The 22,250-nt window shown below is 35.9% G+C and overlaps 1 protein-coding gene across 1 annotated transcript; it reads right to left on the minus strand.

The window, feature by feature from the left end:
- Positions 1-1,346: 1,346 nt before the first annotated feature.
- On the minus strand, positions 1,347-21,779 carry LOC127549522 (acyl-coenzyme A thioesterase 6-like). Its single transcript, XM_051977638.1, has 3 exons — positions 21,317-21,779; positions 18,608-18,810; positions 1,347-6,065 (listed from the first exon to the last, which is right to left on the minus strand). The coding sequence occupies exons 1-3, from the start codon at positions 21,771-21,773 to the stop codon at positions 5,460-5,462; spliced, it is 1,266 nt and encodes a 421-aa protein (XP_051833598.1). The 5' UTR covers positions 21,774-21,779; the 3' UTR covers positions 1,347-5,459.
- Positions 21,780-22,250: the final 471 nt, after the last annotated feature.

Consider the following 22,250-nt stretch of genomic DNA (forward strand, 5'->3'; position numbering starts at 1 on the left):
ACAGACTTAAAAGGTTCCAAATGGCAGAATTCATGGCCTGCACAGAAGAAATAATTAGCAGAATAGAAAAACTCAACTCCATGATGACAAGTCTCTGCAAAGTAGTAAAAGAGAAAATAGCTTATTGAAAAGACAAATATATGAAATGAAAACAGTTTGGAAGAAAGGAATAGTGATAAAAGAACATGGGATAGCTGAGTAAAACACATCATTCTTGAAGAAATGATATATAAATAAGTAAGAGCTGCTAGAATTTGAACCAAGACCAAAGTTCAAATTTGAGCTCGGAAGTCAGCCTGGCATAAATGGGAGCTATTTTCATTGCTATTGTTTATTTCTAAAGGGACCTAAAGGTAATATTCACTGGATCTCAAAACACAAAGCAATGAAAATAGAAAGATAAAATGACAAGTAGAAATGATTTGAATTGAGAATCAGGAGACTTTAAAAATATTTCCTACTCTTTCTAGGCATTTGCTTCTTCATTAAAATAAAAGTTTAATTCAACAAATTAAATTCATTTTAATAAACATTGGGTATAAAGTGATAAAAGAATAACTTTTAATGCTGAAAGATAATTCATCTAACTAAACTGGTACTGGTATCAGTGAGTTGACATTTTATACATGTAACTTGCAAGTTAAAAAAAGCATTTGATCACATATCATTGAGCTATTACCCTGTTCACATGAGATACATTTTCCTTTTCTGAGGCCTTGTCAGATTACCATAGGAATTTGCTGATAAGTAAAAACAGTACTTCAATATTCTAGCATGACTTCTTATTCCATTGCATTGTTAGAATACAAGGTGATGATCTTTCTGATCAGAAATTATTCAGCCAGTAAAAATCAACTATTTGTTGTTGCTATTTGTTGACTGAGGGTGCCTGTAAGCCTCTGCCTTTTCTTTCATTTCTGGATATAGAAGTGATTAGAAAATGCTTCTCCTTTTTCTGATTCTAAATACAGGGCTTATTCTGTTTTACTACCTCTCAGATCCCTTAGCCTAGAGCAATCAGATGATATTATGTAGAATGGGGACTAAAAAGGACCATGATATTAGTAACCTCAAGTATGCAGAGTAAGGTCATCAGGGAAGAAAGGATGAGTGGACTCCTGGTGAGAGGGAAGGATGACTGATAGACAAGCATCAACTGTGCTGATGTCCTTGTAGTACCAGAAGCAATCAAGGCAGGCCCCCAGCGTGGATCTCTTGTACTGAGTTTATGGAAGAACAAGACTTTTCAAGGGGATAGATGAATTGTGATCTGAATCTCAAGTAGGGACTACCTACATGAATGAAATCAGAGCAGTATTTGAGTACATTTGAAGAAGGTGATGACATCATATTGAAAGGCCAGCTTTATTTTCCTCTTCCTATTTTGTTGATACAAATATCAAGAAAACATTCGATTGTTGTGGTTTTTTTACACATAGACATTTTAATATACATTTAATTTCATTAAATATTTCTCAATTACATATAAAAATTTTAACATTCATTTTTTTAAAATATTGAGTTTCAAATTCTTTCCATCCTTTCTGACTCTTACTTATACATGTGAAATCCTATAAAACATTTTCACATGAGCCATATTGTAAAAGAAAATACACACAAAGTAAAAAAGTATGCTTCAATCTGCACTGTTAAGCAATTCTTTCTCTGTATGTAGATAGCATTTTTCAATATGAATCCTTTGGAATTCTCTTAAATCATTGTTTTAATCAGAGTAGCTAAATCTTTCACACTCAATTATTTTTACAGATTGCTTTAATGGCTCCCTCTTGAAATTACCTAGTATTTAGTTCATTCCGCACTTGCGCCATGCACACACACACACACACACACACACACACACACTACACTGCTTAGGGCAAGGACTATTTAATTTTGGTCTTCAGTACCTCCCACAATGTCTAATACATACTATCAGATCTTAATTTAAGAGTACATTGTTTAAAGGCCTCCATGGACATAAACTTAAACGAATATTAAAAATTCTCATGTGAAGAGGACACTAGAAAAACTCTGTTCCAAATATGGAATGGAAGCCTGATGTATAACTGCTATGTTAAATGTAATTTTTTTTAAATAAAAATATTCTGCCCTTAAGTACCAAAAAGTTATAATAATTAGCACATCTAAATATACAGAATAATAAGACTCTTGGTGGAAAATTGATTACTCTGCGATCATCACATGCAGTAAAAAGTTGACAGAAGCTTGGGAGCAAATATTCTTGCACTTGCCTCAGGAAAAGATACATTTAGTTCCAGGAACTTCTTCTGAAGAAGACCTTAAAGCCAGTGTATGTGGTCAAAATGATGAGAACAAAAGTCTTTCTTCTCCTAAACTCTAGACACATTGCTTCACACAATGATCATCAAGTAATCATTCACCACTAATGGGAAGAGATTTATGCAAGTGGACTTGAACCCCAAGTAACAACAGAAAAGAAAGGTGAATGCATATAAATCCTCAAATCTCTATTATATACAGCTTGCTTTTTTTTTTAACATTTATTTTTAATAATAAATTCACCATGTTTCTTTGGAGGCTGCTCTCTGTTTCCTTCTGAATTTCCTTCTTTTTGTCTCTGTGCTTTTCTTTTAAATATTTACATAACTCTTTTCTTTTTTTCTTTTTAGCAATATATCAATATTCTTCCTTTCCAAAGCCCCCCAGTTTAAAAAAGAGAGAAACAAAACCCTTTTTAATATGCATATTTATAAAAAAAAATTCATATGTATATTCCATGCATTTGAATACAGCATCCACCTTTCTGTCTTGAAGTACTTAGTTTGGTTCATTGTCAGTACACTCAAGTTAAGTTTGGTTATTGCTTTGATCATAGTCTTTATGTCTTTTGAAATTATTTTTCTTTAAAGTGTCATTGTAGAAATTGTTCTCTTGACTCTATTCATTTTCTCTGCAGAAGTTCATACAATTCTCCAGTTTTATGAGGCTTTTGTCCTTTCTTACAGAGTAGTAATATCCCATTATATTGATATTCACAATTTGTTAACACAGTAAATGATTATCTCCTTAATTTCTAGTTCTTTGCTATAATAAAAAAAACTGCTTTTTAAAAATATTTTAAACATAGGGTCTTTTTTCTTCATTTTTTAATTACTCTAGAGTATAGGCCTAGTAGCTGTATTACTATGCCAATTAGTGAATTTTTGGTTATGTTTCTAAATTGTTTGAAAGATTAGACCAATTCACAGTTCCACCAATAATTACATTACTATATTATGTGTATCTATACACACACACACACACATAATCATTATACAGTACATTACTGTATATAGTACTGTATACAGTATCTGTCTTCCCCAAACCCTGCCAACAATCATTTTCCTCTTTAAAAAAAGTTTTTGCAAAAAAAAATTTTTTTTTGCCAATCTGATAGATATGAGCAGATATAATTTGCATTTCTCTAATTATTAGTAATTGGGGGTACTTTTTCAAATGGAAATTTTTAGGTTGGATTGCTTTTTAAAACTGCTAAATCAAGTATGAAGCAGATAACAAAAGAATAACTTACAAGGAAGCAAAGATGGACACTCATGAATATAATTTCTTCTACTATTATATATTCTTTCTTGAACTGGTAATTTATTGTTACATATTTTGAATCCTCCCTGATGGGCACTTGACAATATTCTACTTTGTTTTGTTTTCCTTTTCTGTTTTTCTTTTTTTCAATTGTTTCTTTTTAATAACATAAATTTAAAAAAAATTAAACTGCTAATTCATATTTTTTACCACATATCTATTGGATAATAAGCCTTATTCTTATGTATTAGAATCACTTATATATATGTACATATACACATACATATATATGCATACATTTTATAATAGATCTTTATTAGAGAAAGTTACTACAGAATTTTTATTCTAATTTAAGCCACATTGATTCTGTTTGTGCAGGAACTTTTTTAATTATACATAAGTTTTTGAGGTAGCAATGTGGCATGGGTGAATAGAGCACTGGACTTGGAGTTAGGGAGATCTGAGTTCAAGTCATCCTTTAAATGTTTATTAGTTGCATGACCCTGGGCAAGTCACTTAATCTCTCTCAGCCTCAGTTTCCTAATCTAAAAAATAGAGTTTTATGGCACCTATCTTACAGAACTGTTATAAGAATCAAATGAAATAATTTATGTAGAACATTTTGCAAACCATAAAAATATAACCTTAAATATGATATATCATACTATATTATAGCTTAAATATGTATTTTAATGTGCCAATTATAATATATAAATGTTATGTTAATACATTGATATGGGTAAAACATATATATTATGTATAGCTACAAAAGCTATATAAATATTAGTTGATATTATATAATCCAAATTGTCTATTTTGTCTTCTATGATACTCTCTCTCCATTCATTATGATCTCTTCCTCTATCCATAGCTATAAAAGATCTTTCCTGCCTTGATCCGCTAATTTCTTTAGATCCTATATCTACTTTAAACTTATCTGGGTATATGGTGTGAGATGTTGGTCTAAGGTTTAGATTTTAATTCTAATTCTACAGGATCACTTTGCAGTTTTCCCAAAGACAAGGTGCTTAATAACATGCGGTAAGAAATTAACATAGCAATATACTAAGGAAAAATACAGACATATTTTATTTTGGAAGTACAGTTATGGTGATACATAACTGGAACTCTTAGCTCTTATATGCTGATGAAGAAAAGCTGCTAGTCAAATATTCTGAGAGGAATTCCCTTGGAGCTGAGTTCACTTGCTTATTAAATACTGTAACAACAACAACAAAAAAGCAAGACATAGGATACTTCCATTTTGTATAAAAAGGATCCTTCTTAGTAGCACAGAGCCCATGGTCATGAAATTATGGCTATGGGGAGAACAACATTCTTACCCCTACTCCTGTGCAAGTTAAGCCAGTTTTTCATTAAAGGGTATTGAAACTATCTTCAGGATTTGACTGGCTCAGGAGATTAAAGGCTCAGGCTCTTGCACCATTTCCTGGTTGCCAGACTACAAATTGCTCCCTGATGCTGGTGCAAAAGATGAGCAACTCAGAAAAGAGTGGTTAGCTGAGTCAACATAAGGTGACTCAGTACCTGTCCTTGATGGATATTATTCTTCTGCTGTTCCTAAATAACTCTTATTTTATTAACTGTTGACTGATGATCCACAAGTTCCAATTTTTGTGATCGTTCAGTCATGTCCAATTCTTCGTGACCTCATTTGGGGTTTTCTTGGCAAAGATACTAGAGTAGTTGGCCATTTCTTTCTTCAGCTCATTTTACACATGAGGAAACTGAGGCAAACATGGTCACACACAGCTATTAAGTGTCTGAAGCTGGATTTGAACTTATTTCTTTTTGCTCCAATATCCAACATAAATTACCAGGGGGACTGGCTTGAAACAAGCCCAGCCCAGAAAAATGGGGCCAGGACAAAAATGTTATATTTTATTATGAAAGGTTGAGACTTGACTGTTGAGGTGTTTTTGGAAGAATGTTTGAATTTGCTTCCAACTCTCCACCTGTGCCATGGAATGAGCCTTTGACTCACCTCCCCAGAATACTCCTCGACCTACCATTCCATGCACAGACATTAAACATGGAGGAAAATAAGGGGGATCAATGCAGTGCCCAGTGTTTGGATAGCAGATGATCTGAGGTTTTTCTTTACCATGAGACTGTAATCGTTCAGAGGCTATATATGCAAAGGATTCACTATTCCAGTTATGGTCGTCTTGACCAACAATGAACAAGAAAGGTCCCTGGGCCTTTTCTATTGGGATGAGGCTCTGGCAGTTTTGCTTCTCTAACGGATGGCTCCAAATATCCACGAGGTCTACAAGGCCTGACTCAGTGATCTTGAGTCTCTCTAGGTCATTTCCAATATTAAGAAGAGTCATTTCCTTATAGTGCAGCGGGGTCATTGTGTTGGCCACACAGGCATTTATAAGCACTGTGGCTGTGACACCTTTCAGGAAGGAGGCCATGGAAAGACACAAGTCACCTCCTTTCGAGAATCCAAGTAGCCCAATGCCTGGGCTTTTCACCTGATGGAAGAGAGAAAGAGAGAGCCATTCTAGCAAACCAAAATTAGAAGAAATAACAAGGTGATTTTTTTGGATTCAAATATCCTAGATCTGAATCTAATCTCCGACATTTACTAGCTATTTCATCCTAAACTTAGTCTTAAGATTCAGATCCTCATCTGGAATATGGAGATAAAAAATGTTTATATTACCTACCTCACAGTATGCTTAAGTAATGTAATTATATTCCATCCTCTCCCTTGAATCTTTTATTCCCTCGGACTATAAATGAAAGCTTATGCTTTGCTGATTTTGACCATAGAATAGTCGTACCTCCTGTTTTCTTCATTAATACTCTTGTGATGCTGAAAGGAGATAAAGACTATACCATATAAGTCAGTCAGTAAACAACTTATTGTGGCAGTGTATAATCTTTGGTTTTAGGCTCTGGCCCCAGGCAAAGAGACCCAAGAAAAGTTTGTAAACTATAATTTATGGTAAACTATTACTGTTGTACAAGACAGATTCCTTGGTATAGCAACGTATGATCTTTAACAAGAAGATAGCTGGTAGATAGATAGATAGATAGGAAGGACATGGTTCTTCATCTTCACTAGAGTATAAGCTAATAGATGAAATAAGACAGAAAAGATAATAATGTAATACTTTTTTAAAAATCTGTTATTTATACTTTTGTGGCTATTTCTTCTACCAACATATAATATATTAAGGGACTATTTGAGCCTCTCTAATTTTATCAAAATAGGACTTCCACCTAGTTATCTCATTATAGTATTGTGTTAGGTAAAGGATGATGTGATTGAGGAAACAATGGTTTGAGCTTCTAAGCATATTGGTTTATTAAGCAGTGAATGTTAATTGCCTAACAACTTCAAGCCAGGCCCCTCAGCTATGGCACCAGGCTCTGAATACAGGAGACAGATTTTTATGTATAAAATTAATCAAATTAGGCCAACAGATTAAAAAATTAACCATGATATGAAATTAAGGAATGATTAAAGACATTCCACATTGGGAAAGAGATCCGGTACAGAAAAAGAGGTGTCCTACTCCCACAAATGTTTCTATTCAATCAAAGAAATATGGAAACAATAACTAATTGACCAGCACAAGGTCATCTTTTAGATAAAACATATGGGTTGCTTAAGATGTATAATTGTGAGAAAACTCATCAGTCTTCGGATCTGACTGGATTTATGGTCAGCATAACCTAAATCCTTAGTTAAGGTCTCTAAGTAGGAGGTAGAGAGAGTCTAACTTCTCAGCCACATGGTTCACAGAGGTTCAAATGACATAAAACAAGTTTTCTCATAAGACAGAAATTGAACTAGACCCATAACTGATTAGAAAAGGAACTGAACTAGCTCCAGAATTGAGTCACAAGATAGAGTGTGGGTTCTCAATTCTCACTACCAATTGTTTTCATTTCCTCAATTCCTTCAGTATGGAGGGGATCCTAGGACTTCAAAAACTATGCCAAAAGAGTACCAGCTCTGTAGGTGTCAACTCACCTGGAAAGATTTCCAGAAGTTCAGTAATAGCCTGAACCAGCTAGAGAACCAACCCATGTATACACACATACACACCCTGCTATGTATCATATCTGACAGCAAATGACCATAATCATGAAACAGAAAATAACATTAGAAGACATCAGACTGATAGATTTCAGAGGGATGATAATAATTCCTATATACCTCTTTTCTATCATTAGAGAAGTAGTGTTCTACAAGTAAAGAATAATTTTCAAACATATACAATATGTTGGATTATTTTGCTTAACTATGCTTCCTTATTAAAAGGGAGGGGATAGTTTTGGAAAATGTTCAAAAAAGAACCAAAACTTAAAAAAAAAAAAAAAAAAAAAAAGAACATAATAGGAAAATCCTATCCATATCCAGAGAAAGAACTGATTGTGTCTGAATACAAATTGAAGCATTCTCTTTCTCTCTCTCTCTCTCATTTTTTAAAATTTATTTTTTCTTGAGGGTTTTCATTTTTATTAGGGTGGGAAATCTGTTTTCTTTCATAACTTGACTTTTACAAAAATGTTTTGCATAACTTCACATGTGATTTCTTAATTGTGAGTGGGGATAAGGGGGAAAACCTAGAACTTAAAAATTTTTTAAACAATTGTAAAAAACTGTTTTGACTGTAACGGGAAAAATATTAAATAAATTTTTAAAAAATACATAATATATAAGATTAGGAGTAAAGTGCTATGAGGGTTCGGAGAAAGAGATGTTTCATATGTTTAAAAGAATTGCACATATTTAACCTATATTGAATTACTTGCTTTCTAGGGGAGGGGGATGCAGGAAAGGAGGGAAAAAAATTTGAAACACAAGGTTTTACAAGGATAAATGTTGAAAATTATCTTTGCATGTATTTTGAAAATAAAAAGTTATTAATTTTTTTTAAAGATATTTCAGAAGGAGAGCCATTTATGTAATTCGTCTTGCTGAGGAAGGTCATGGTTGAAACAAAAACAATGTAGCTGAAATTAGAAAAAAAAAAAAGCTGTAAACTGGGAAAAAAATTTGCAGGAAGTTTCTCTGATAAAGGCCTCATTTCTAAAATATATAGAGAATTGAGTTAAATTTACAAAAACAAGAGTCTTTCCCCATTTGATAAATGGTTAAAGGATCTAAATAGGCAAGAGGAAGAAATTAAAGCTATCAACAATCATGTGAAAAAAATTGTTTTAAATTACTAATAATTAGAGAGATGCAAGTTAAAAAACTGAGGTATCACTTTACACCTATCAGATTGGCTAGGTTGACAACAGATGGTTAAAATGACAAATGCTAGAGGAACTGTGGGGAAATAGGTACATTAATGCCCTGTTGGTGATGCTAGGAACTGTTTCAATTATTCTTGAGAACAATTTGGAACTATGCCCAAAGAGCTTTAAAATTGTGCAAACCCTCTTGACACAGCAATACGGCTAGTAGAGTTTTACCCCAAAGAGAGCAAAAAAAGAGGAAATGGAATCACATAAACAAAAAAAATATTTATAACAGTTATTTTCATGGTGGCAAAGAATTAGAAACTACTATGTGATGGAATATGATGAACTACTATTATGCTATAAAAAATGATGAAGAGTATGGTTTTAGAAGAACCTGAGAAGATATATATAAACTGATGGAAAACAAAATAAGCAGAACTAAGAAAACAATCTATATAGCAACAGCAGTATTTTAAAGAAAATAAACCTGGAAAGACTTGGGAACTAAGAAGGAAGAGAAACAGACAGAAAGAGAAGAAAGGGAGACTCACCACAATTCCAAAGGATTCATGATGAAATGCCATCTACCTCCAGATAAAAAGTTGATAGATTCAGATTGCAGATTGAAGCATGCTTTTTTCTTTTTTTCTTGTTTTTTGGGGGGAAGAAAAGGAGGACATGGCTAGTGCAAAAATTTGTTTTGCATTACTATACATATTTGTAGTGGTTTTTATTTTTCTTGCATTCTCACTGGGTGAGGGAGGAGGTAGGAAGAAAGAAAGAATTTGAAACTAATTTTTTTTTAATCTCTATGCTTTAAGAAAATAAATATATTTATTTTTAAAATTAAGTTTCACTTGAAAAATAAAAGTCCTGATTGCTACTTTCAAAATCATCTTAGCCATTGTCTTCTCTGATTTCAGCTTCTTTCTCAAGAAACTACAGCCTTAGTTCTTTTACACTATTCAACTTGTTGCTTCAGGCAAGGGTCTTTGCTCCTATCTTACTTTCTTCTAGCCCTTACTTTCTCCTAATTGAATCTGTTCTAGACTCAAATTCCATTGAATTATGGATGATGTAATCACCTGGGACCTGTACTGTAGGCCCATAGCTGGGTGTTAGTTGACCTTCCCTCTGGTAGATCCCATTCTGATTTTGTACCCTACTTCCAGGAACAGATCTTGCTTTATCTCTTGACTAAAATTTATTTCTGATAGCCCAGTTCTAGTAATTAGATCTTTTCCTCTTTCCCTATGCTAGAGTTCTTCCCAATTCTCCACATTTATCTAGGATTCAATTTTCAGTTGTCCAAGACATTAGAATCCTAACCCTGAACCATACCCTAATGATGTTTTGTTTTTGTTAAGATTTGTTTTTCTGGAAGTGAGTTTAAAATATAGGCAAGATATATCCCTGGTTGGAGATAAAGTATACTTAACAAGATCTGACAAAAATACGTTTACCTGACATTAATACGTGTTGGTGAAGTTGTGAATTGGTCCAACCATTCTGGAAAGCTATTTGGAAAAATGTTTGGTTTTTAAGTGACTAAAATGGCTGTAACTTTAACGCAGAGAACCCATTGATAGAAATGTATTCCTAGGTCAAAGACAGAAAGTCATAAATATAACAAAATATTTTAAGTAGGCCTTTTTTTATGGTAGCAAAGAAGTAGAAACAATGTAGGTAACAATGGCTAAAAAAGAATGGTAACAAATGAATATAATTAGTTATTGCTGTGCAGAAAATAGTGATGAATATGAAAAATTCAGAAAAGCATAAGGAGACTTAGAGAATTGGTAACAGGTCAAAGAAACAAGATCAGGAAAACAATAATAAACAATGGAAATGGAAAAAATAAAAAGGAATTGAACAGTGTGGATGACTTATACACACCTTAACCTCACTATGTCCAAAACTGAACTCATCCTCTTTCCCCCCAAGCTCTTTACTCAAGACTACCACCAGACAGTTACCCAGGCTCACAACCTACATCTTTCACTGCTCACTTTCTTCTCATTCTCCCATATACAGTGTTTCCAAGTCTGGTCAATGCTACCACAATAAAATCTCTTCATATTCCCTCTTCTCTCTTCGGATACTGTTCCCCTTACCCCCAGTACAGATTCTTAATCCTCCTTCACATCTGGTTTCAATAGCCTATACAGGCTGGTCTCCATGCTTTGTCTCTCCCTACTTAACTACCAAATTGATCTTCATAGAGCACAGATCAAAGTATGTCACTTTTCTGACCAATAAAACTCCAGTGGCTCCCTATCACCTCCTGGATGAAATGTAAAATCCTCAGTTTGGCATTCAAAACCTTTAATAATTATCCCCTCTCCCTCTTTTCTACTCTTTTTATATTTTAAACTCCACCAAATACTCAAGTCAGGTGACACTGGTCCTCTCGTTCTTCCTCCCACAAGATAGCCACCTTCTGATTGGAATTTGTTCCCTCCTCATTACATCCTTTGGGCTCCCTGGCTTTTTTCAAATCCAAAATAAAATCCCATCATCCACAAGAATCCTTTCCCAATCCTCCTTAATGTTAATTATATGGAGAGAATCCTAGGATCTCAACAGTTATACCAAAAGAAAAATCAAACCAAAGGGAAAAAACAATGAGAAAGAAAAAAACAAAACCAAACAAAAAATGAAAATACTATACTCAATCCTCATTCAGTCTCCATAGTTCTTTCTCTGGATTCAGATGACATTTTCCATCCAACCTCATTGTTGAGACAAGCCACTTCCATCATGAGACTCTCTCATATCATTCTTTTGGTCATTCCTTACAGAATAATAATATTCCATAACATTCATATACCACAGTTATTCAGCCATTCTCCAATTGATGGGCATCCACTCAGTTTCCAGTTTCTGGCCACTACAAACAGGGCTGCCACAAACATTTTTGCACATGTGGGTCCCTTTCCCTCCTTTAGATCTCTTTGGGACACAAGCCCATTAGAAACACTGCTGGATCAAAGAGTATGCACAGTTCCATAGCCCTTTGGGCAGAGTTCCAGATTGCTCTCCAGAATGGTTGGATCCATTCACAACTCCACCAACAATGTATCAGTGTCCCAGTTTTCTCACATCTCCTCCAATATTCATCGTTATCTTTTCCTATCATCTTAGCCAATCTGAGATCACCTAGAAGTTTCTAGGAGGCTCTCAGCAACAGCTCAGAGGACCAGCCCAAATAAGACTCATACACAAAAAAACCTTACAGTATATTAGAGCTGAGAGCAAATGACCACAACGTAAAGGAAAATACCAGAATTCAGTACAATGAACTTTTGTTGTAACCCTAACCCTTAGCATGGTATAAGTACTTAATTTAAATGCTTATTGACTGACTAGTTGATGTTGTAAAGACCATGCCCTGGAAAACACTGAAAAAATACATCTCCTTCCCTACAAAGCAGAAGCACTATGGATTTAAAATAATGCATATACTCTTACACATTGTTATGTTTGATGTTTTTCCAAACTGTCTCTTCTTTTTCTTTCTTTATTTTTGAATCTTTGTTAAAAGGAAGGAGTTATTCTCTGAAGAGAGAATTGTAGTAATTTTGTTATGTGTGGCTCAGAAATGGTGAGGGGTCAATATTAAAAAAAAAAAAAAAAAAAAAGCTGGAGAGCTCTCTAGGAGCAAAACAAAAGTTTATTGTATGTTCTCAGAAGAATTGGGCATCCCACCCTGTAAAGCAGGCAATAGAAAGGAGGAGGCACCTTTTAGGACAACTTTGACAGTTAAATAGTCCCTAACACAAATACCCCTCCCATCACTGACCCTCATCCTCATTGGCTGAGGGTCTTATATTCTAAATGCAGGAACTACCCAAAAAATTGAACTTGACCAATAAGTACATAGTTGCCCATATTTGACTGAAATAGGGAGAAAATGATGTCATGGGAATATAGCAAGAAAGGGACTTAAGTATGCCTTTGGATCCATGCTCAAAGTCCTTCAGACCTACTCAAACTCTGAAGTAGATAAAGCTTTACTCGATTTTTACAACTGTCTTGAAAGATCTCACCTCATCTCATTCAGTTAGAAACAAATGGAACATAAGAATAATGAAATCAAAATATACTTGCTTGAAAATATAATCACAACAGCTTGACGTTGAAAGGCAATAAAATGGAGAAAACTGTAAATGAATATTTAACAGGCTATATGGCACAGGGAATAGCTAATATATAGGATAAATAGTAGTAGAGTTGATGTAAACTGTCCCTACCCTCACCCCCCATCTTTGGTGGGGGAAGGGTCAGAAAAGCCCTGATGTAAACTGTGTCCCCTTTAATCTTTGGGGGAAGGGTGGTCTTGAGTCTCAAACCCTCCTGACCTCTGGGAGGGGCTCTATCCTCCAGTTAGAGAAAACTCCCAGATAGTAATCTCCTATTCAGTTGCCTTGCCTGGGGCAAGTTACCACCCTCTATTGGAAGGTCCCCAACTCCAGGCCAATAAGATCTAATATAATGGAACTGTGTGCCCAGACCTTTTGTAAAAGTCTTAACAAGATTTTGCTCACTGAGAAAGATATTTTTCAGTGTAATAAACCCATTCTTGATACCAAGCTCTCCCCTGTATTCATTAGGTTTGCGAAGCAAAGCTTATGACAGGCCAAGGGGTCCCCTCCTGCTGTCAGATCTCTCAACCCTCATTTCTTATATCTCAACAGAGTGATCCAGTAATTTGCAGTAAACAAAATTCAAGGAGGAAGCTAATAATAAGGCCCAAGGCCTCAGATATCTTTAAATAGATGTAAAAAATACAGGCAGTAAACAGGGTGAATAATGCAAGGATATCTGATTTTTAGCTCTTTGAGACTCAAGTTGAAACTCCTGACTGAAATTGGGTAGTGACAATCCGGTGGTTGGAGGGCTGTGCCTGGAGTCAGAAAGATGCTTCTTTCCAAGTTCAAATCTGAGTTCTTCCTATGTGGGTGATCCTGAACAAGTTTGCCTCAGTTTACTCATCTGCAAAAATGAGCTGGAAAAGGAAATGGCAAATCACTCCAGCATCTTTGACAAGAATTGACAAGAATTTGACAACCCAAATGGGATCATGAAAAGTCAAACATGACTGAACAACAACTTGACTGAAATATGACTTTGGAAAGATGGACCATATTTAAAAGAGGGAAAATGGAGAAAAAGCACCAATTTTATTTTAAAATGAACATAACTACATTTTAAATTATATTATGAAGTCATTATTATTTAAATTATCTGGAGCAAATAGGAGGGACAGTGGATAGAACACTGGGCCTAGAATCAGAAGACTTAAGTTCAACATTCAACTCCATCCTCAGACTGTGTGATCCTATGCTAGTCATTTAACTTCTGTTTGCCTCAGTTTCTTTATATACAACATGGGGATAATGATAGCACAGGGTTCTTGTGAAGATCAAATGGAATAATAATTGTAAAGTGCTTAGCCCAGTGCTTGGCACATAAGAAGTACTATATAAAAGTTAGCTATTATTATATTATTAAGTAGATTCATGAAATAGATAAGATAAACAGTACCTAGAAAAAAATCTATGACAACATATTGTTCAGTAAACTCAAGAAAACCCAGTTTGGTGGAGTGACATATTATATCCGAGTATAATTAATTCCAAATGGATAAACGATCTAAATTTTTAAAAGTTATATCACTAAAAATTAGCATTAAATGGAAGATTTTACAACTATAGTAAAAGGGAAAAACTCATAGCAGATAAAGAATAGAAGAGAGTATAAAAAGCAAAACATACAATATTCATTACATAAAATTAAAGAGTTTCTGGACAAACAAATTAATATGGCCAGAAACAGAAGAAATATAAACAGAAGACAAAAAAACTTTGTGCATCAAACATGTCCAATAAAAGTCAGAGATCTAAAAAAGTTATAGAGAATTAACCCAAATTTATAAGATTTATAGATAAGTTGCGAAAGAATGTGAAGTTTTAAAAAGAAACATAAATTATCCATTATCTTTGAAAAAAATATTCCAAATCAATAGCAATCAGAGAAATGCAAATGAAAACAACTCAAAGGTATCTATTCCTACCCATCATCAAAGTGACAAAGATATTAAAAAATGCAAATAATCAATGTTGAGGGACTGTGGGGGAAAAAAACACACTAAAGTTATTCTGGTTATGATTATGAACTAGTTTTGCCAAACAATATGGAATTATGGGGAAAAAATTACAAAAAAATTCATTCATTTTGATTCAGTAATCACTGAAGTATTGAGGCCAATGACAGAAAGACAAGTTCCATATGTACCAAAATTTTTACAGAAGGAATTTTTGTAATACTAAAAATATAAAAATGTAAAAGTTGTAAAAATATCAACAAATTATATGCCTAATAATTGGGAAGTTGTTAAACAAACTATAGTAAATGCTGTAATGAAATATAATTGGACCAAATGGCATGACAAATATGAAGAATTCAGAGAAACAATGGAAGAAATCTATGAATTATTGAAGACAGCAGAACCACAGAAACAATATATACAATGTTGTTTGGTCATTTTTTTTTAAGCCATGTTCAACTCTTCTTGTGGGATTTTCTTAGCAAAGGTACTGGAATAATTTGCCATTTCCTTCTCCAGCTCATTTTACAGATCAGGAAACAAGCAAACAGAATTAAATGACTTGTCCAGCTAGTAAGTGTCAGAGATCCAATTTACATTCAGGAAGATGAGTCTTCTTGACTCCAGGTCCAGTGATTTATTCATTGTACCACATAGCTGCCCTTATACATAAAAATCATGTTAATATAACTGAATACAACATTAAAGGCTACAGAATTCTTGTCAAGTAAAATGATAAATATCGGTTTCAAATTAATGAGATTAAATTACCAGCTGATAATTTCTTGGCCTGTCTTAATGTTAATTTTATTCTGTAAAAATAGAAGAAATGACAAAGGGAAATGCTGTTCTGGAGCTGATTCTCACCAACAGAGGAAAATTAATTGCTAAAACAGAAATGATAGGAACGTCATGGGGCCTTCACTCTTTCTTAGAAGAAAAGAAAGCATTCCAGATTATGGGAAAGAAGATTTCAAAAAGTTCAGGGAAAGGTTAAGCAAAGTTTCATGCCCTAAAATTCTACAAAGCCCAGGAAGCAGTTATGGAGTGATCAAGGATGACATTTTGAATATATAATGATGGATTGGGAAGCATGAGCAGTATGTTCAGCTAATATAATCCCCATGTGGAAGAAGAAGGGGACCTGCTTCCAGAAAGGCATGATGATGAAGTGGGTTGTGGTCCCTTTAAGAAACTTTCTTATTGATCTGTGATTCCTTTCAGATTCCCAGCCCCTCTTGGCTAAGGCATATCCTCCCCAGACAAGTTATCTCTCCAGGATGCCAGAGCCTTTGATTCAGTTACAAATCCTGGTCAAAAGGCATCCCTTTGAATTCCAATAGGAGATCTGGGCTTGTCCCAGCCCCACTGGGTCTGAGCCAACTTAGGCTGTCCCAGCCCCGACTAGGTTTGATTTGCTTAGACGCCCCAGCCCCCATTGAGTCTGACCTGCTTGGGGCTGTCCCAACACCCCAAGACACTCTATGATAGCTTCTATCAACGAAGGTCTTTTGCAGATGGATCTTGCTAGCTCCCTTTGCTGTCAGGACCCTCTGTCCACTGAGAACTACATTCTCAGAGAAAAACTCCATTTTCCATAGATCTGCCACTATAGACATCAGTCTCTTGGTAAACTGATTTCTATCTAACAATAAACTTTCATTTTGCAACTAATATTTCAGGAATGAGTGAATTCTTTCATCCCTAAAACCTGTGGCTGATTTAAGGGGATTCTTAATAACTCTCTTATAGCCACTAACCTCTAGACCACCAGGAATCTAGACCACTCAAACAGCATCAATGACATGTAATAGAAGGGCCTTGTTTCCCTCCCCAATGTGTCCTGCTAACTATGTGATGAAGAATTTTTTTGATTAACTGTGGAGATAGAACTGGATGCATCCAAAAGGTACTACCCAGCAAAAGGGAATCCCTTGCTCCTCCTTTTCCCAGCTTGGTTGGAATTTTAACAAAGACGAAGGAATAATGGAAATAGCTATAACTCAGTGAGCTGAAAAAAGTCAGAATGGTGAGGAAAGAGAAAAGATGGAGAGTAAAGGGCCTGCAAAGAGAATATTCATTCAGAGAACTAAGGAATGATTAAACATCAAGAAGAAACTCCAATATGATTTAAAATTATGAGTTAAGAGATCTAAAGAGAAGTCACTGAAAGAAAATAATTTTAGTCTCACCAGTAACCTTAGATATGAAGCTGAACTTAATCCAAGACACAACAGACTGAACAGTTAAGTGCTTTAAAGGAAATGAAGAATAATCTATTGTCAATAAAGTGACATCTGGCTTCTCTAATGAGATATCTGTCATCAGTAAAAAGGGAACAAGTCAAACTTATAAAAATTAAAATGGTGGAAAATTTGAATGAAGTATGGAATCAATAGGAAATAAAATTATCAGACTGGAAAATGCACTAAAACAAGATCAAAAAGCAATTAATTTAATTTGAAACTAGAAAACACTACAAGTAAAGATAATAGCTCTGGAAGATGGAAATCAGAGAATTCTGAAAATGGTGAAATTACTGGGAAAAATACAAAATCTAATCACCTTTAGGAAGGAAATTGATCAGGAAAATTTGCCCAAATCAGACCAATTCACCAGATGTCCTAAAAAGAAATACCACATTTAGTTTACCTATATTCATTGGGAGCTAGGATCCATGGTGGGCTTTACTATCATGTAGCCACCAGTGAAAGTGAGACTGGAGAAATGACCTGAAAGGTATAGCCTGAAACCAGGACATAACCAGTATCTGTGCTGCATCTGGAAGTGAGCATGGTGAAAGGAACAGTATATAGCAACTGATTTGAATTTGAACACGGTCTTCAGGGACCAAGATAATATAAAGGGAAATGTACCCCAAAATATTGGGGAGAAATGTTTGTATTGTTATCCCTTCTACATCTCAGAGAGGGAGTGGAATGAGGAGCAAGGTGTCCTCCAGATCTGGAAAATCCACATAAACTGTTTTGATCCTTTTCATAGCAGAGAAGTCTGAATTATTATGACCTTAAAAAATATAAAATATGTTGATTTTATAGAATACTTATACATGACAAATATGGAAATGTTTAAAACAATTGTACATATTTAACCTATGTCAAATTGCTTGCTGTCTTGGGGAGGGAAATGGTAAGTAAGGGAGAGAAAAAATGTGGAGCAGTCTTACAAAAATGAGTGTTGAAAAGTATCTTAACATGTATTTGGAAAAATAAAGTACCATTGAGAAAAAAAAATTCAAAAGATGAAAGCAAGAATGGTTATAAAAGATAAATACAGAAATGTGGCATAATTGCACAAGAATGATGTCAGAAATGTTGAAGTTTAGAATGGGCTAAAAAAAGGCTTCAGTTTGAGGATTAGATTTGGTTTTGGTTTCTGTGGTTGGTTTTATTTTGTTTTTATTTTTTCCAGTTCTGTTGAAGTAAAGAGGAAGATCAAGGAAGGGAAAGGTATATACTACTATAATCAAGAGTTCCAAAAGGAGATGATTAAATGATATTCCAAGGGATTGCAGAGATTAATGTGAATAATTATTTCAGGAATCTTCACTGTGTTACCATAATATAGCTCTTCTGATGGAATTTCTGGATAATAAATCTTAATGTTCCCATATTTATCCTACCCTCTTCCCTCCTCCAATCTCATTCGGTCCACCCTAAGCCTGTACATTCATACCCATACCTTTGGATGCTGCAACATATAGTTCAGGGCCTCTTCAAAATATTCCAGATGTAGGCTATTCAACTCTTTGGGGAGATCTTCAAATCTGAAATAAGCCAGAGCAAGCACAGCAAAACCATGTCCAGCCAGCAAGCTGGCTCTATATTCACAGAGACCACCTCCAGTTCCATATAAGTCAATGATCCCAGGGAATGGCCCTGCTCCTGCAAAAGGTAACAAATTGGAAGGATTTTTGAATCCCAAGACAAATTTAAATTACACTACTAGTACCTGAAAGTAAAAACAACAGATTTATACCATGTCTTTGATTCTTAAAATTAACTTTAATATTTATGAGGTTTTATAAATATGAGCAATGTCTCTTCTGGCCCAGACCAAAACTATTCCCCATTTCAATAAATGATCTCATCAGTTGTTCAGGTACCAGAAAGTATCCTCTGGTGGCCAACATTCTGGTGATGAATCTCCCTTAACTTAATGAGGCTGAGTATTATTGGAGTCCTTACTTAAAACTTAACAAGCTTAAGAAGAGCTGCCAGATTTTATAGTATACCAGCAAAATCTTAGAAAATCGAGGGTCACCATGAGGCCCAAAGTCGGGCTTTAATGAAAGATCTTTAAAACACCCTTCAGAACTAGGTGAACTGTTTCATTTGAATGTATTTTGTATTGTTTGTGTACCTATTACTTTACCTCATAGAGTGTAAGCTCCTTCAGGGCAAGGGTGGGCATTTTTGTATCCCCATCACCCAGTTAAAGTGCCTGACCTACAATGCTTGTTGATTGATATTGCAGAAATATTGAAAGATTACTTAGATGCTTGCTTGCAAATTGATGCATATAGTCACATTTCATTAACCATGATTGTAGCAATAATATGTTTAACAATACAGTGAAAAATCAAAATAATAATATGGATAGAATTGGCTTTAGCCATTGCCTTTTACCCTGCCCTGTGGGAAACTTTATTTAGCAACAAAGGCTGTTTTGGGGAGCAAACATGACTGATCTTGTTTACTGAGATCTTTGAAACATGTAGCACAGCCCAAGCTCCCTTCACTTGACTGGGTGGGCAGGTGCATCCTCTTTCTTTATTCTTTGAAATTGGCTACCACCATGAAAACTGACTCAGCCCAAGACACCTGGCCCGGAAATTTCTACAGATAAAGGATCCTTTCTCTAGTTTGTTGCTGGTTCCTTAAAAACCAAGCCTGCCTCACTGTTTGCAATAAAATCTGCCTTGACTGAGAACCAATTAACTCCCTGAAGTTCTTTTCCAGAGACCCCAATTGATCCTGATTGATCCTCATTCTCATTAATACCAGCTAATATTTATACTAAGTTCTGAAGTTTACAAAGTACTTCACAAATAGGATCTCATTTGATCCTCATTACAATGCCTGGAAGTGGGCACTATTATCCTCATTTTACATTTGGGGAAACTGAGGTAGATGGCTTAAGTGACTTGCCCAGATTTATACAGCTAAGTGTCTGAATCTGGTTTGGAATCTTCCAGATTCTAAATCCAACAATATCCACGTTAGCTGCATTAATATTATAAGTAGCAATAGAAACATAAAACACAAAGGCCCAAGAAAAAATATTTCTGCTGTCACCCTCCATTTGTTTAGAACTAAATTGTGGAGTATTTGGAATACCAGGATGAGAAAATTGGACTTTAATCTATAAACAATATGTAAACCATTGAGAGTATATTGAACTGGGAATGGACATGGACAAAAAATAAATATGTCTAGCAATGGTGTGCAGAAAAGATTATAAAAGTTCAGGGGGAGAAACTGAAAATTACTTTGATTTTCAAAAAATGAAAAATCACAAAAAAATTGGGAGAAAAAGTTTCCCTTTTATATCTCCTCCCTCTATTCTGCCTGTCACTCACACACTTTCACAATAAAATAATAAAAATAAATAAATAAATGTCCCGATACAGGCAGTGCAATGTTAGTTCTTCCTAATGGGGAGAAATGTTTTTCTATTTCAGAATTTCCATTTTAAATAAACCTAGCCTTTCCCACCCACGATTTTTAATTTTCCCTAAGTCTTAAATCTCTTTTAAGTATGATCAAAAACAGCAACTAATTTAACTTGTGAGGAGCAGAAGATCTGATAATCTTCTCTTTTGAATGGATTTTAGGTGTATAATCTAATCCCTAATAGGTATCCAGAATAGGAATTCTCTGAGCCCCACGATCCTTGCCAGTTTGGTCCTTAAGGAAGCAAATAGAGCAGCGCTGATTCAAATGGTCATAAGAACATAGATTTAAAGTTGGAAAGATCCTCAAAGGCTATTGAGTCCAATTCCCCTCGTTTTACAAGAAATCTGAAGCCAAAGAGGGTGGATAAAATGACTTTTTAAAGTTACACGGGTTGTCAGCAGAGACAGGATTTAAACGTCCCTATAGAGAAAATGCTCTCTCTACAATCCCCAGTTATCTTTAAAGAAAAAAAAAAAAAAACCTGCTTCCCAAAACACCTAAGAAATCAATATAATATGGCTGAGATCAGTGAATGCTACCAAGCATAAGGAATGAGTTACAAAATAGAATCCAGAAAATCCTGCTGGGAGAAATCAGGGAGCCTAGGGAATGCTTGGGAGAAATTGAAACACCTGCTACTATATTGCATCTCAGGAAAAAGAAAATGAGTAAACTGGGCGTGCAAAAACAAAGGAGGGTTCCAGCAACGCACCCGGAGGTAGGAAGAGGGTGGCCCGCACGCTGCCCTCTCGCACCGGGATCCTCTTCACCCCCGGCCCCAGGAAGCCCCGCTCGTGGACCGCCTGTGCCAGTAGCTTGGTGGGCTGAGAGTCGTGACCCTCGTACACCTCCAATTCCACGCAGAAAGGTGTCTGCACGTCCCGCTTCAATAGTCTCTCTGAGGGTCTTTCGGGCCGCAGAGTCCGGAAGAGCCCCATGGGCTCCACGCCGCTGTAGCTGCCCCCCAGAGCGGGCTCCCGCGCCAGGTTCAGCTGCCCGCCGGCGTCCGCCCGGTAGCGAGCGGAGGCCTGGAAGAGCTCCCCTTTCTCATCGCGGAGCGAGGCGCGCAGGGTGACCGGCTGGGCCGGGCCCAGACCGTGCACCGCGATCTCCACCGGCTCATCCCACAGGCAGCGGGGCCCCGGGCTCAGAGTTATGGTCACGGCCATTGAAACTAACCGAGCGGACCTCGGAGTTCACCAGAACAAAGTAAAAGGGGCGGTCCTCTCATTCCTACTGGCTCCCCTGTGGGCGGAAACTCTTGGGGGATCTCCAATGGCTCCGGAGAGGCGAGAAAGAGCCCGGAGGGGCGGGGAGAGCGGGGTGGCCACGTGCATAGTTCAAAGTCCTTCCCTCCTTGTAGTTCAGTAATTTTCTGGGAAGCTCTGGAATCTAGAGGCTTCGGAAATGGTTTCCGGTAAAAGAGGAGATTTCGGTTGGGTTTTAAAGGCCATCTGGGGAGGGAGCGGGAAGGAGAGCATGCCAAGCAATGAAGACAGACGGAGAAAATGTTAGGGACGGGGAAATGGAGAGCCTTGTTAAAGGAACAAATAGCAGGGAGTCTAGGGTTACTGGATGTGAGACGGGTCATAAAGAACAGCATTTTGTTATTTATCCTGGAGGCAATAAAGAGTCTCTGGAGTTTA

The sequence above is a fragment of the Antechinus flavipes genome, chromosome 2 (genome assembly GCF_016432865.1).
Source record: "Antechinus flavipes isolate AdamAnt ecotype Samford, QLD, Australia chromosome 2, AdamAnt_v2, whole genome shotgun sequence".
In the NCBI taxonomy this organism is placed as follows: domain Eukaryota; kingdom Metazoa; phylum Chordata; class Mammalia; order Dasyuromorphia; family Dasyuridae; genus Antechinus; species Antechinus flavipes.

Coding starts and splice junctions, on each gene's coding strand:
- LOC127549522 (XM_051977638.1), bottom strand. CDS start 21,773: ATGGCCGTGACCATAACTCTGAGCCCGGGGCCCCGCTGCCTGTGGGAT. Junction 18,811..21,316: donor CACCCTCTTCCTACCTCCGG/GTGCGTTGCTGG, acceptor TACCTTTTGCAG/GAGCAGGGCCATTCCCTGGG. Junction 6,066..18,607: donor ATATGTTGCAGCATCCAAAG/GTATGGGTATGA, acceptor CTCTTCCATCAG/GTGAAAAGCCCAGGCATTGG.